The sequence below is a fragment of the Nomia melanderi genome, chromosome 9, assembly GCF_051020985.1.
Source record: "Nomia melanderi isolate GNS246 chromosome 9, iyNomMela1, whole genome shotgun sequence".
In the NCBI taxonomy this organism is placed as follows: domain Eukaryota; kingdom Metazoa; phylum Arthropoda; class Insecta; order Hymenoptera; family Halictidae; genus Nomia; species Nomia melanderi.
In genome coordinates this window covers 4,614,126-4,628,478 of record NC_135007.1, presented here as the reverse complement: position 1 = coordinate 4,628,478, position 14,353 = coordinate 4,614,126, and the positions used below count along the sequence as shown (strand labels likewise).

The window sequence follows — 14,353 nt, the reverse complement described above, 5'->3', positions numbered from 1 at the left end:
AAAATGTAATTACATAGTGTTATATTAGTTTAGCGAAACAATGAATTTGTTATACTAAATAATATTTATAGATGGCACAATTGAACATTTTCAGCATATATTTTTCGAGATATTTTGGCAACAAAAGAAAGAAACAGATATGAAAAATATGTTTTCATGTGTATTCACAAATTTCCGAACTGCACACATAAAAGAAAAATTTCCTATCACGTCATTAACATTTGTCTAACTAATTTCTTAGTCATTAGAAGTTAAGTGTCTAGAAAAAGGATGTATATTTTTCATAAAATTTATAGGAATACGTAGAAACAATTCATTGCTTGCTGTAGCTATTAAAGAAACAGCCATGATAACATAGATACACCTTTCTACTACCTTGAAAATATAATATAATTTCTGTTATAGAAATAAACCGCTTTTTTGATTGTTACAGTCAACAAGGAATTGTTTTCACATTTTCCTGTACGATCCTCTGTAAAATATAATATATACATTTATCCTAGGTATCCAATAAAATGGAGTCTCATGTGACTTCATTTACAACAAACATGAAATTTTGTTTCTTATTATCTCCCAAATAATTTGTTTTGTTCGCAAAACATTCCGTAAATTGTTTTAGTGTTTCGTTGACATTAGCGCGACGATACTTTTCCTTTGGATTATATTTAAAATTTCTATCTATTTTTGTTAGGATGTTAAATCTGTTGAATTTAAACATCCACTAGAACAGTCTTATGTAGCTTAATTCATGACAAAGATAAAATTAAATAAGAAGAATTTATTGGTTCATTTTGTTGCAAGAAAAATAGTCCGCAAACGTTGCACCCCTTCCACGCAAAATCGTTTCACCGTTGCGATCCAGATACACTCAACCGGCAATCAGTCGTACGGGGGTGAAAATCGTGGCACGTGACCCGCGGGTACTCGCATACAGGGGGAAGCTGGCCGTGCACCCACCGGCCCCCGATCCGTCGCTGCGAGTTACCTTTACCGCGTTTACTATTCTCCATTGTGCACGACTACCATACGGGACCGTGCAAAGGAAGCTGCGAGAGAGATCGCGTGAGTCATCCAGCCGGTGCATTGGCGTAGACCAACCCTCGAAACGAATTCGTCATAACGATTGACGTTTGGCGTGGCTGCCTACAATAATTTATTATATTAGATTGTTCAACAAAATTTTCTTCCGTTTTGTTAGTACATAATGGATGCGCAATATTTCATGTTTCACTTTATGTTATTTAATTGTATATTATTTATTCTGGTCTATTGTGTTCCTTCGTTCTTGTCTTCTACTTTTGTCTTTTTTCCAAATGTCTTCTAAATTAAACGATTCAAACAAAACGCGAAAGAAATTTATAGGACAATCTAATCATAATAAACAGAAGAATAATAATGGATTAAACGATTTTCGATTCTTAATTCATTTGTATTTTATTCATTTAAATAATCTTTATTTACTTTATTTAATTTTTTAACTAATCTTCCTTTTCTCCTTCTCGTTCTTGCCGACTTACACATTTATATTTATTGCTCTTTTACTGTATTAAACTTAATTTTTGTTTCCACTTTTTCTTAGTAAATTATATATTTATTTCTGTATTGTAAATATAAGAAAGCTATTATTGGGTAGGTATATTTCTATTCTTCGCGAGATGAAATTAAAATTTAAAATGGGATGGAATTAAAAGTAAAAAAATGTCAAATGGAAAATAGACGAGGTAAATGAAAATTAAATGTAGTAGGATTGTCCACTATATCCAATACATGGACAACTTTTTCCTTATTCCATTCGATACACATCTGCCAACGTGTTTTTAATGCATACATTCCTTTTCTGAAAAATTCTGAATGTATAGAATAAATAAATTCTAAAGACATCGTTATGAATTACTGTTTCAGGTTTACCACGCGACTCATTTTGTAAAGACACATCACCAAAACAAAACTTTGCACATCAACACTGTATTGTTCTTTCATTCACAATATCACCCCCTAATGCTTTATTTATATTTTCAGCATTTTTCAGCATTATTTCCAAGTTTGAATTCATACAAAAAAATTACAATATTGACGGTATCCATGTTTTCAAAAAACGACGCAAGAAATAGTTATTATGCACAATTCGGAAAAAATTGTTCGCAAAAGGTTATATGAAAAACAAAGGAATAACAACAGGAATACAAACATTTATGAGTAAGAAAAATTTGACATTTCATATCATACAATTTAATATATCGAAAGTAAAGAAATAACATTTATATAGATTGCTCGAATTCGGTGGAAAATTTTCATCGCGAGTCTGACATGATATCATAGGAGAAGGGGTTAAAGAGATTACGTTCCCCGAATATAGAGTCCAAAACCCACGATCATCGGTTCAAATGCTTGGCGTTGAAGCCGACACCGTTCCAAAGACGAAAACACCTCGGTCGTTTCTTATTCGCCGGGAGAGGCTGAGAGACGGTGTTTCAATCGTTGCAACGACGTCGTTCGTAATTTAGAGTCGTTCCCCAGTTGCCGTTCCATTTTCCGAGGGACTAGGCGAAAGACGCTGGGCGTCGATCATTCTTCTCTGTTCACGGTCTTGCCGGGCGGAATTGTATTTCATTTTAAATGGTCGTTTCGCCGAGTGGCTTTTCCACGAGTATTGCGAGCCGCGGCGTCCGCGTAACGATTTCCTTTGTTCCCTACGGGATAAAGGAACGCTCGGCGGTCACCGAGACGAGCGCGTTTGGCCCGCGTTCTCGCCCAGCCGACGATCATAACGAGGAATGATCCTTAAGGAACGCTTTGGCAGTGTCGTTTAGTCGGTCACACGGCTGCAGACAAGATGACGTTAGATCAAATTAAGTCGTCGTCAACGATCACGTGGAATACATGCTGGATGCGGGCGGTCTATAGGTGTGGAATTTCGGGCGATCACCACGAATTCTGTTGGTGCGGACGATCAAAGAATGGGACATACCTACTGCAATTCTCAGACACGGTACCAATGGAAACTCGATTAACATTAACCTGTTAACTGTGGAATTTAGTTTGAAAAACTTCTCGTTTTGTGCACAATGAAATAAAAAAATGAAATGTGTATTCGACAAACGCAAGGCTAATGTACCTAGGGTATATCTTAATGAAAAACCAAAGCAAAGCAAAGAAGAAGTAAATGTTTATGTGAAAAAATAAATACTCGTCAAACGCAAGTCAACTGGTTAACAGAAGTCATTTTTCAACAAATGATCAACATTGATCTTCAAATAGTAGCATGTGTATGTATATGTAACACTAAACGTACTGAGATCTTGAGCGGAAACAGAAGGAAAGACAAAAATTGAAAAACTGATTAATCGAACAATATAGAAATTGATGTAAAGTTAAATTTTAAGATTGATCATTTGACCGGCACATTTAATGTTAACCAAGAAACTGTTTCTCGGGTTCTAGATCACTCAAAGTTTTGATCATCTACAAACAAATTGAATATTTCTAGTGAAAAACTTGGGGTGCAAAGGGTTAAATTATACTTTAGGATATATACGATCGAATTTTGCGAAGATAGTTTATAGAATTTCTTCTCGAGTCTCTATTTAAATCGGATAATCAAGGTTCTATTGTATACTTGAGTTACACGAATAACATGATCAAAAATTACAACAACTCTCATATGACGAGGTTAGATATAGTATATTTTCTTTCAAGTTTATTATCATTACATTTTTGTTATCTTTAACTATTTAATCAAATTAACTCTGTTATTCGAGGATTGACTGTACTTTTCACATTCCAGTAAATTCGATGTTGTTTAGGAATAATAAAGGTAATTATCGTTTTCTTCGATTTTCAGTCGAATTCGACCACCACCTTATATTTTGCAAAGTGGATGGAGGATCAGATAACTTTTATTCTATTTGCGACGAGTGAATAATATGAAATGGAGGCGCGAGGTTTACTTATATGTAGCTGAAGTTGGAATTCGTATTCTTAAAGGTATTCCTTTGACCTGTGCAATTTAAACCTGCTTTAAATAGCATCTCATATAATGTAATCACTCTAATGAGATACATTTCAAGTCCCAGAGATGGTGATAACGCCAGTGTCAACACGAAATACGAAACTTCTGCTTTTCAACCTTGAGTATAATGGTGGGGAAGTGAATGAAGGTAAAAATTAATCGACAATCCTTTTGTATAAAATATTGAAGTAAATAAACGATAATAATATATGATCAAGAAGAATAATAGATAATCTCAAACAGTTAAAATACAATTTTTTGGGGAGAAGACCATATAAAAACGATTTTTCGCTTTTGATTATCCCTTTACACTACAAAGGCGACTGACCGTCGGCATTTGGTCTGATATAGCGAAATTATAAAATTCAATATTCAATATCATACGTTATATATTGTAATTAGATATAAAATATTAAAATAAAACAGTTCTATTGTCCTCATAGTTTCGTGCATCATTTCTATTTAATAGGATCAATAGTTTAATTAATATTTCATTACAAAATAATAAATATATATAGCGAAGTAACTTTCGAGTGCGAAAAGTTAAAGACATGGTTAGAAACAGCAAATTCAATGAAAGTCAAAATTGAACGAAAATCCTTTTGCCTACGTCACTGTATCCAAGCCCCGATGCATCAGTCCAGCTTGCATCTGTATGTATTTACGTCGAAGGGGGATCCCCTATGTGACATCATCCCCCTCCATACGTGTGCGGCTGATTCGTTTCGCTGGCTGACTTCTGTCGCCTAACTCCAAAACACCCCTGGACTCTGCCACCTCCCTTTACCTTTAATCTTTATCAATCCATCGAGCCGAGGCGGAATCGAACCTATGGACCAAGGAACGGACGGCGCCGCGCATTATTCACGCCCGATAGCTCTTCAACCCTCCGCGTCTTTCGAACATCCACCACCACCGTCACCGCCATTGCCACCCTTTGATGTCCGCTAAATACTTTCTGTCGGGTTCACCGTTCTGTTCTTTGCTCTGTCCATCGAAGTTCTGTGTCTTAGAACGAACATGAAAACTCTATTGGTCAAGATATCTGGACAAATAAGCAAGCGGTAAGAAAATCAAAGATAGATATTTGAATGATAGGAGATATATAAATACGGTACAGTTGTGTAGATCCCACATACACGCTGTTCGTCGTGCTAAGTGGTAACGTTTATATCTTCTTTTACACAATTTGTTCTGTTCTCGTGAAAATTTGACAATATCATTCTGGATCTTCATTCTTTGAACACATTCACGTCGATTTGTGTTTTAAAATACAATATTTATACAAGAATATTATAATATTATAATATTATATGAATGCATACATTTTAGTTGTTAAATTAAGGATTACATAAATCAGTAAATGTAGAAATCATATTAACCCTTTAGGTTTTAAATAAAAACTTTTAGGAAGAAGACATTTATTTTCACAGTATATATTAACTAACTTATCATTTGTAACAAAGATAAATATTCTTATAAAAAATGCTATTCTAACTGTTAAAAAAAGAAAGGACGATTAATTGATTCTATGGTGGATTCGCGACTAGTCCACTGGTTCGCATTTTACTAATATTGAAACATGTGGTTTCAAGGAGATGCTACTGGAAACTAAAGGGTTAACAAAAAAAAACGTAAATATGTGAGTAATTACGATATATGTTCTGTTGGTTTTCAAACTTTTTGCAAAACGTACGGGTAATTGAAAATCGACGAGAGTACATAACTGTGAGAATATGTGAGCGCATTTGCGTAGTGAAAGTTTTAAAAACTTTTGAGTATCTTCGCGCTGTACACAGGAGTATTTATTAAAAAACAATTGCAGTTTTTATAACGGAAAGTTCCCAACATCGTTACAAGTCAAAAAGTTAGAGAATTTAATTCGGATATGTACAATCTTTTATCTATATCCTTCTAATATTAATATTATCCTACTTTTCCTTAAATAAATATTTATTATTCAAATGAAAATGCTGGTATAATGTTTCTATAATCTATTGAATGTTTTGAAACTCACGTTACTATTATTTAAAAATATTAAATTTTGAGTCCTTCAAAATTACTATTAAATACGTTTTTAGTAACTTCTATTGTATAACGTAGGTCTGTAGTAAGTTCCTTCGAATATCTAGAATTTACAATAAAATGTATAGTAAGACGTCAGCTATTATCTCCTTTTGACACCTGTTAAAACAATAATGAATATATGATCTTTCTTATCATACTAATCTTCTGAATGTTTATACATAACTATTATAATAATCTTTTTCCATGTTGTTACAAGATTCTATTTCTACACTGAGATCTAAGATCTCACTTTGTAAAACATTTTCCGTTGCATAATTATTTCTTTTAAAATACATAGTCCAAATCTCTCTTTCATCGAGTTAAATCCATCCATTTAAGTACAACAGGTAATTGACACTATTTCCCGCCATCTTGAAAGAATTTCTAGCACAAGAGAAAATCCATGGCGACCATGGAATAGGTTAACTGGTGGACATGATAACGAAGTTTTCAACCGAAATAGGTGGTCAAGTGGGTGGAGCTTCATGAACAGCGGGAACCAATAATCGTCGCACCTGTATAATCATTTGCCTTCGTTTCTCTACCTGAGAGAGAAACAGGTGGCTTTGTGGGAACACAAAGAAATTCTAAGGTTGTACCATGCAACTTAAAGGCAACCCCTCGAATTTCTACGCCACCATTGAAATTCAAGTTTCTGACATAAAGGAGGTCACACCCCTCGGGCAAACAAAAAGCAAATGCGTTATAAATTCTAAAATTATTTAAAATTATTAACTGTAAATTCATACCATGTTAGGCCCTTTTATTTCTTTTTTTTTCATTAAAAATTACAATTAAAAAAATAATCTGTCAATCTGATTGTTTATTTTATGAACGGGAGGTAATGTTTCCTTTCACAAGAGTTATCCGTTAATTGTTAATTCTTATTTCATTCAGAATCGATATTCAATTTCATCTCTTTAAATGATTATATATAGTTGTAAAAAACAATCGTATTGTACTAAATTCGCTTTTCATTTTGAAATTTTTGTAATGTTCTGTAAAACAATATGGAGTATCCAAGAAGATACTTATTTTCTTTTTATAAATACTTTTATACAAGTAAAATATGTCTGCTAACTGATTATATTGATTTTAATAAGTTGGTTTTAATGATTTTAATGTATATAAGACTTCGCGGTTCGAGTCGTATAATACCTCGGATACCGTTTGTCTTGTAGAGGATATGTGAGTCGGATGGGTTCGAAGATACAAAAAGAAATCAACACTGAAGCACCGTTCCGTATTTCGTCTAGTTACCAACTCATATAATGATTAACTCATGAATATTAATGAGATAAATAGTTACATTTTCTATATTTGATTATTGAAATTATTTACATTGAAATTTATAATTTTAGAATGAATACTTATCTTTAATTGATAATAATAAACTCTGACTATTTTTATAGAAGTTTATTACATTTTTGCAACTGTAATAGTGTAATATTAAAATAATTTGTGCAAATATAAAATTTAGCTTTAATAAGAGAAAACCAATAAAATATTTTGAAATTAATTTTAAGAAACTGAAGTGAACTAAAATTTATAAAATAAGCTAAAAGTTTGCAAATTTTTAAGTAAACTTTCTATTTTTCCTACTATTCTTTCATTTTTCATCGTCAACTCAATAAATAGAATAATCATAATAAATCATTTAAATACAGAAGAGTACCTAATTTCCGGTTATTACATTGAATCACGCAGTTGTTCGTCGCTTATGCGTTCGCAAAAATATCCATTCGTTCCCTCATTTACAAGGTCTTCCATCAATGGCTCGATTCACATTTCCACCAATCGAAAACCGACGATTACTAAACCGAATGTTTTCCGAACGTACTCTACTACCGCCATTAAAAAAGTCTTGCGAATTTTGATACATTCAACGAATTACAAGTTATTTTTCGCGAGACTGATTTCTCTTAAAATATTCTATTACATAATTTTATGCAAACGGTACAGTTGGAACAATATAAGAACATATTACGAACGCGGCGAAATTAGCCGGGTGAAATTGGAAAAGTTGGATAAATATGACTGTTCGAACGCACCTATCAGCGTTTCGCGAGCGTGGCCCGTGATTCTTTGCGCGTTAGAGTACGGACCAAGGTTTTCCGATCGGTTGTCGTAGTTTGAGGAGGTGAAAAGTGTGGCGGTGCTCGCTTCGCTGTTCTTTATGAACTCTTATATTTAACGAACGAATTCTTTTCACAGCCGTAAGTAAAAACTCGATTATTTTACACCATTAGGTCGCCTCCGAAATCATACGACTGCTACATATGACTAGAAAGATCGAGATAATTTCAGGCGAACGTCACCTTTTCTGTCCTCCGTCTATGCCAAAAATGTCTAATTTAACTGTTCTCTTATGGAGAGCAAAATTCTTCATAAATAAATGTATGGAATTATTCGACAATGTAGTTTCTATCGTATATTATTCTAAAACTAATGTCTCTGAGAAGATATACCCCACCCCCGACCACCGTTGCCGATTAATACCTAACCCTCAATAGCCCATTGTCAAGCAGTTTCAAGGTATTCTTGGAACCCATTAACAAATCGAATACTAATCCCGAAAAAATTGACGTATTTTTTCTCAATGTACTTACACAATTAAGGGAACGCGTGGGATTCAATTTATTATATGTTATAATTGGTATTTTCGTTCCCTACTTTGTTGCCTCATCACTAGTACCATGTATCCATTAATGGCATTATATGTTATAACAGTAAATTTGTTTTTAGTAAAGTAACGGTAACATTAATTGAGATGAAGCTAAGTGTATTTATAGATTAGAATACTATTTCACAAACCTAATATTATATATATGTTTTAATGCCTAATATTATAGCTTAATGTAAAGCGATTTTCTTAAGTTCATTTTTATGTAGCATAAAAAGATAAATTTATATTGCCTCAGTTGTTTCAATTATGTTTTAAATTTTTGTATGGAGAAAATAATGTTCATTTATTAATATTTTATTCATTATTTTATTTTGGTTGTTTTTATAGTATTGTTAATATAAAGAGCCATAACTGTTATATGATAAATGTAGTTTCATAAATATTTATATTGATACAGATGGAGAATTGTTGTAAAAAATAAAAAATTTATACTATTATAATATCCTTTATTTATAGTACATATATATTACTTATATTTTCAGATGTCAACTGCAACTACACATAAATACCGTTACAAAAATGCGGGGCTGGACTCACAAGAATTAAGACGGCGTAGAGAAGAAGAAGGTGTGCAATTGAGGAAACAGAAACGAGAGCAACAGCTATCAAAGAGGCGCAATGTTCCTAACATTGATGCTGATGATGAAAATGTTGTAACGGATGAATGTGCAGTTCCTGCACCACAATTGGTAATTTCTTATAATTTTGATATGACAAACTTGATTAAAGTATACTTTGTATTATCTGTTTACAGTTATATAATTATTGATTTAATAAATTTTTTAATTTACAGCAATCTCCTACTATCACAATGGAAATGGTGCAAGCATTATATAGTCCTGATCCAGAAAAACAATTGGCAGCTACTCAAAAGTTTAGAAGAATGTTATCCAGGGAACCAAATCCGCCAATAGAAGAAGTTGTAGAAACAGGAATTGTACCTAGATTCGTTGAATTGTTAAAAAATAATACAAACTGCACTCTACAGGTTAGTAAGCCTTGTAGTTTACTACACAATCATGTTTCACACATGATATAAACTATATATGGTGATTTTAGTTTGAAGCTGCATGGGCTTTAACGAATATAGCAAGTGGAACATCTCAGCAAACACGTATAGTGATAGAGGCAGGGGCTGTGCCTACCTTTATTTCATTACTTAGTTCGGAATATGAAGATGTTCAGGAGCAAGCTGTTTGGGCATTGGGCAATATTGCAGGAGATAGTCCTGCGTGCAGAGATCATGTATTAGATTGTGGAATTCTCGCGCCTCTCCTTCAGTAAGTTTTTGGAATAGTATTAAATAATACTACAAGTTATGTTTATTTTCTGAATGGTTTACCTCTACTGCTTAATTTAACTATGATATATACATTCTCAGGAACATTGTATATCATTATGGTTCATTCATCACTTTGTTAACCATATGGATTTAACCATTTTGTAAAAGTTTTTGTACATTTTATAAAGAAAATATTTAACAAAATAATTTAACGTTTAAAATGAGCACATTTAAGACTTCAAATGTTATTATTAAAATATGAAGTTTTTCAAATGTAGTATAAGGAGTAGGTTTTCAAAAATTAAAACTATTTGTACACTTAACATTGAGGCACTATTAACCCTGTGCACTCGGGAGGTGACTGTCAGTCACCACTTGATTTGACGCAGTAAAACTATTAAGTCTGATATTTAATATTGAACTTTGTATAATACTTCGATACGTAAAATATTGGAATAAAATAGCTTTGTTCCTTAATGTACTTGTAATTTCCCTTCGAGTTAGTTCCAAAAAATATCGTCTTTATGTTGTCAAAAAATGTTAAATATTTTTAGTGAGAAAGTTCTGAGTGAAAAGGGTTAGAGTTTTTAGAACGGAAACTAATTCTGGGGTTTTATGAAATTTTAAAATATAAAAAACATGAAGAGAACGACTCATATATGCTATTCTAGAGTTTATTAAACACAGTATTAATAATAATGATCTTACCTTAACCTACTATAACATTGGTGCATGAACTTATAAGATAATCTAATAAATTTGATTGTTTCTTTATCGTTGTATTGAACTAACCCATTTTCATTTATTTTTCAGACTACTTTCTAAGCCAACTCGCCTATCAATGACACGTAACGCAGTATGGGCATTATCGAATCTCTGTCGAGGCAAGAATCCGGCGCCGGTTTTCCAGAAAGTCTCTCCATGTCTACCTGTTCTAGCACATATTCTTAATCACTCGGACGGCGATGTTCTCGCTGACGCTTGCTGGTCTTTATCTTACTTAAGCGATGGTCCGAATGAAAAAATTCAAGCTGTTATAGATGCGGGTGTGTGCAGACGTTTGGTAGAACTACTCATGTAAGTTTTTCATTTAAATATCTATATAACTTAACACAATTTAGCATGTGATAATAATAAAATATGTTATTAGGCATCAACAAAACAATGTAATAAGTGCGGCTCTCCGAGCAGTGGGGAACGTAGTGACGGGAGACGATGTACAAACGCAAGTTGTTCTCAATTGTTCTGTGCTACCTTGTCTTTTGCATCTCTTAAATTCACCACGAGATCCAGTTCGTAAAGAGGCTTGTTGGACAGTTTCTAACATCACGGCAGGAAATCCTCAGCAAATTCAGGTTCATACAAATTTTGCAGAAAAGTCTTATATAAACTATTCCTACAATTTTTTCTGAACTTATCATTAGACATTTATTAATAACAAATATTATACTATTACAAGCATCATCTAATAATATATATTTTTTTTAATAGGCAGTCATCGACTGCCAGATATTTCCAGTTTTAATTGACATTCTGGGAAAGGCTGAGTTCAAAACACGAAAAGAAGCAGCATGGGCAATTACTAATGCTACCAGTGGCGGTACACCCGAACAAATTCGTTACCTCGTGTCACAAAGATGCGTTCCTCCGTTGTGTGATTTGTTGACAGTGATGGACGCTAAGATCGTCCAGGTCGCATTAAACGGCTTAGAAAATATTCTTCGCCTTGGAGAACAAGATGCTATACACAGTGGCATGAATCAGTATGCGGTATTAATCGAACAATGTTTCGGTGAGTATCCAATCGTAAAAAGAAAATGTTCATAAAAATACTGTAAAGAATCAACATTTTTTACTTTACATTATTCTGTTTCAGGCCTAAACAAAATAGAATTTTTGCAATCTCATCCGAACATAGAAATTTATCAAAAGGCCTTCGACATAATTGAACGATACTTCGGTTCCGAGGAAGAAGACGCGCGAATCGTGCCCACCATCGATTCACAGGGACAACAATTTCAGTTTGAAGCATCCGACTCGCCTCAACTGCCAGTCGAAGGCTTCGACTTTTAATTGATTGATTTTAATTGAAATTCCGAATGTATTTCCGGATTCGATCTTGTTTCGTTCGTTGCGTTTACGACTAGTTCTCGTAACGAGACAATCTTTGAAATTACAGAATCGATCAGACGTGAAGAGTGGTATATTTATACATATACATTGAATTCGTTTGTATCCGAAAGAAAAGAAATAATATCAGTAATATCTCGAGGTGATCAGTTTTTTCTGCTCTCGGTGATAAAAGAATTAGTATAAAAAAATTTTTGTACGCAGTTATTTTAAAATGATTTTTTCTGTTTATTTTTTATCTACACACCATATGCGACCGGCATTAGGTTCTCTATTGAAATGTGAATAACCTTATGCGAAATTTTAACGATGCTTTGAAATAATTTGATCAGGGCCCGGTTTATCATTTTCGGAAAACTCATAAACATAAAACATATTTAGTATGAAGCATATTCAGTTTATCTTTGAAGAAAAAAAAGTTAACAAATATCTTTAGCGCTTAAGTAGAAACGGATAAGTACGGAAACAATGATCAAGACGATTTACTACTATTGAGGCAAATTTGAGCCTCATATGACGTTATGACTGACTCTGAATTACGAAAGAAAAAAACTTGCACAACCAGCAAGACACTAACGACTGAAGTACGCGACTACGTAGCCAACACGGACAACATTACGCAACGCGGTACTCACATCCTTACTACACTAGGTAGGAACATGACCAATTAAACTTTTTTACTGTAAATACGTATCTTGTAATTTTAAGGCTATTCTATACAGAGTGCCCTTAAGAAACGAAGCAACATTTACGTCGAATTAACGATTATGACTTCCTTTCCAATTTCATACATTTTTATTAATTAATTGTTTCTATTTTGTTATGACGTATTAACAACTGCATTACAATCGACTAAAACTGTATTATAAAATTTAAGCGCATTTTAAATTTTATTAAAATTCAAAGTTATAAAATGTGTTTAACTATATTGTATTTGTGGTTACAAAATAGTAGGTGATTCTTTTATTTATTATAAAGTATTTCTTTCAGAGATCGTGTTTATACAAAATTATTATATTATATGTATACAATGCATGTATATACATATAAAAATTGTATATGCATTTTTTTTTTGTTTTGGAAAATCTTTCCAGTTTTGTTAAATATAAATTTAAATTTTGCGCGAATTATAATGAGGATTGATTGTATCGCGATTGTACAGCACACGAAATTTTGGACATTCTGTATAAAAGGTCTGTGACTGTATAAAATGTATTTATTATTTAGGTTTGACGGTACCATACTATATTATACAAGATAATATAAATATATATTACCTACTTTTAGTTACTGACATGAATTACTACGACAGAGAAGGACTGTATTATAAGAATTCCGTGAGCGACCACTTTGCTAATGGCGCCATTTTTAGCAAAGTGTATACTTACGAGTACTTGTTGCCAATTTATAAAATGCTTACCAAAATAGAATATAAGCATATTTGAAACGGATTTGTCATTTTATGTTGTGCACGCTATTCTTAAATAAAATGTGATAAAAGTATCTCAAAATCTTTATTATATAGGATGAGATGTTAGATTCAAGACATCTGAATAGCTATGTTGCAATTTGAAAGTACCGAAAAGCGTATGAAATAAGATCTAACGCATTTTATTATATTTTTAAGTCCATCACAGATATTCAGATGTATTTTTCACATTTCACCCTATATATCAATACTTAATTGCATAAATCATGTTCATAAATTTTCTTGATCTTCCTTTCTTACATACATAATTTTATCTTTCGGATACGTTCTTGAACCTCGATACAATATGATATCTTTGTAACTTATTTAATATTAATTAGTTGCATAAATAAAATCTCTTGGAAACATTTTTTTTCTGTTCAACAGTCTATCGATATATCAATGAAAATAGGAGATTTCTGTTTCCGATAGAAACGCATTGTAAATTGGCAATTTGGAACACTCACATCACATTGACTGCAAATTGACATATAATACAATAACACGAACGTACAATGTGACACATACAATGTGAATCTGTTCATTGTATTTTAGTTCAAAGCTACAGACATGTGTCATTCAAAAGTGTAAATTGAAACCATGCCAGAGGCATTGATCTTGTTGTTATATTTTTTGAAAATTTGTAGAAACCGCCAAATCACCATCGGGTATCTTCATCTAAAGATGTTGATTTTCTGTACTGTCATTTGA

At 32.7% G+C, this 14,353-nt stretch overlaps 1 protein-coding gene across 1 annotated transcript; it reads left to right on the top strand.

Moving 5' to 3' along the window:
* The first annotated feature begins 7,928 nt into the window (after positions 1-7,928).
* On the top strand, positions 7,929-12,315 carry Kap-alpha1 (karyopherin alpha1). Its single transcript, XM_031986358.2, has 8 exons — positions 7,929-8,292; positions 9,245-9,451; positions 9,556-9,750; positions 9,822-10,042; positions 10,858-11,121; positions 11,195-11,399; positions 11,536-11,836; positions 11,921-12,315. Exons 2-8 carry the CDS (start codon positions 9,245-9,247, stop codon positions 12,115-12,117), a joined length of 1,590 nt encoding a protein of 529 aa, XP_031842218.1. The 5' UTR covers positions 7,929-8,292; the 3' UTR covers positions 12,118-12,315.
* The last annotated feature ends 2,038 nt before the right edge of the window (positions 12,316-14,353 follow it).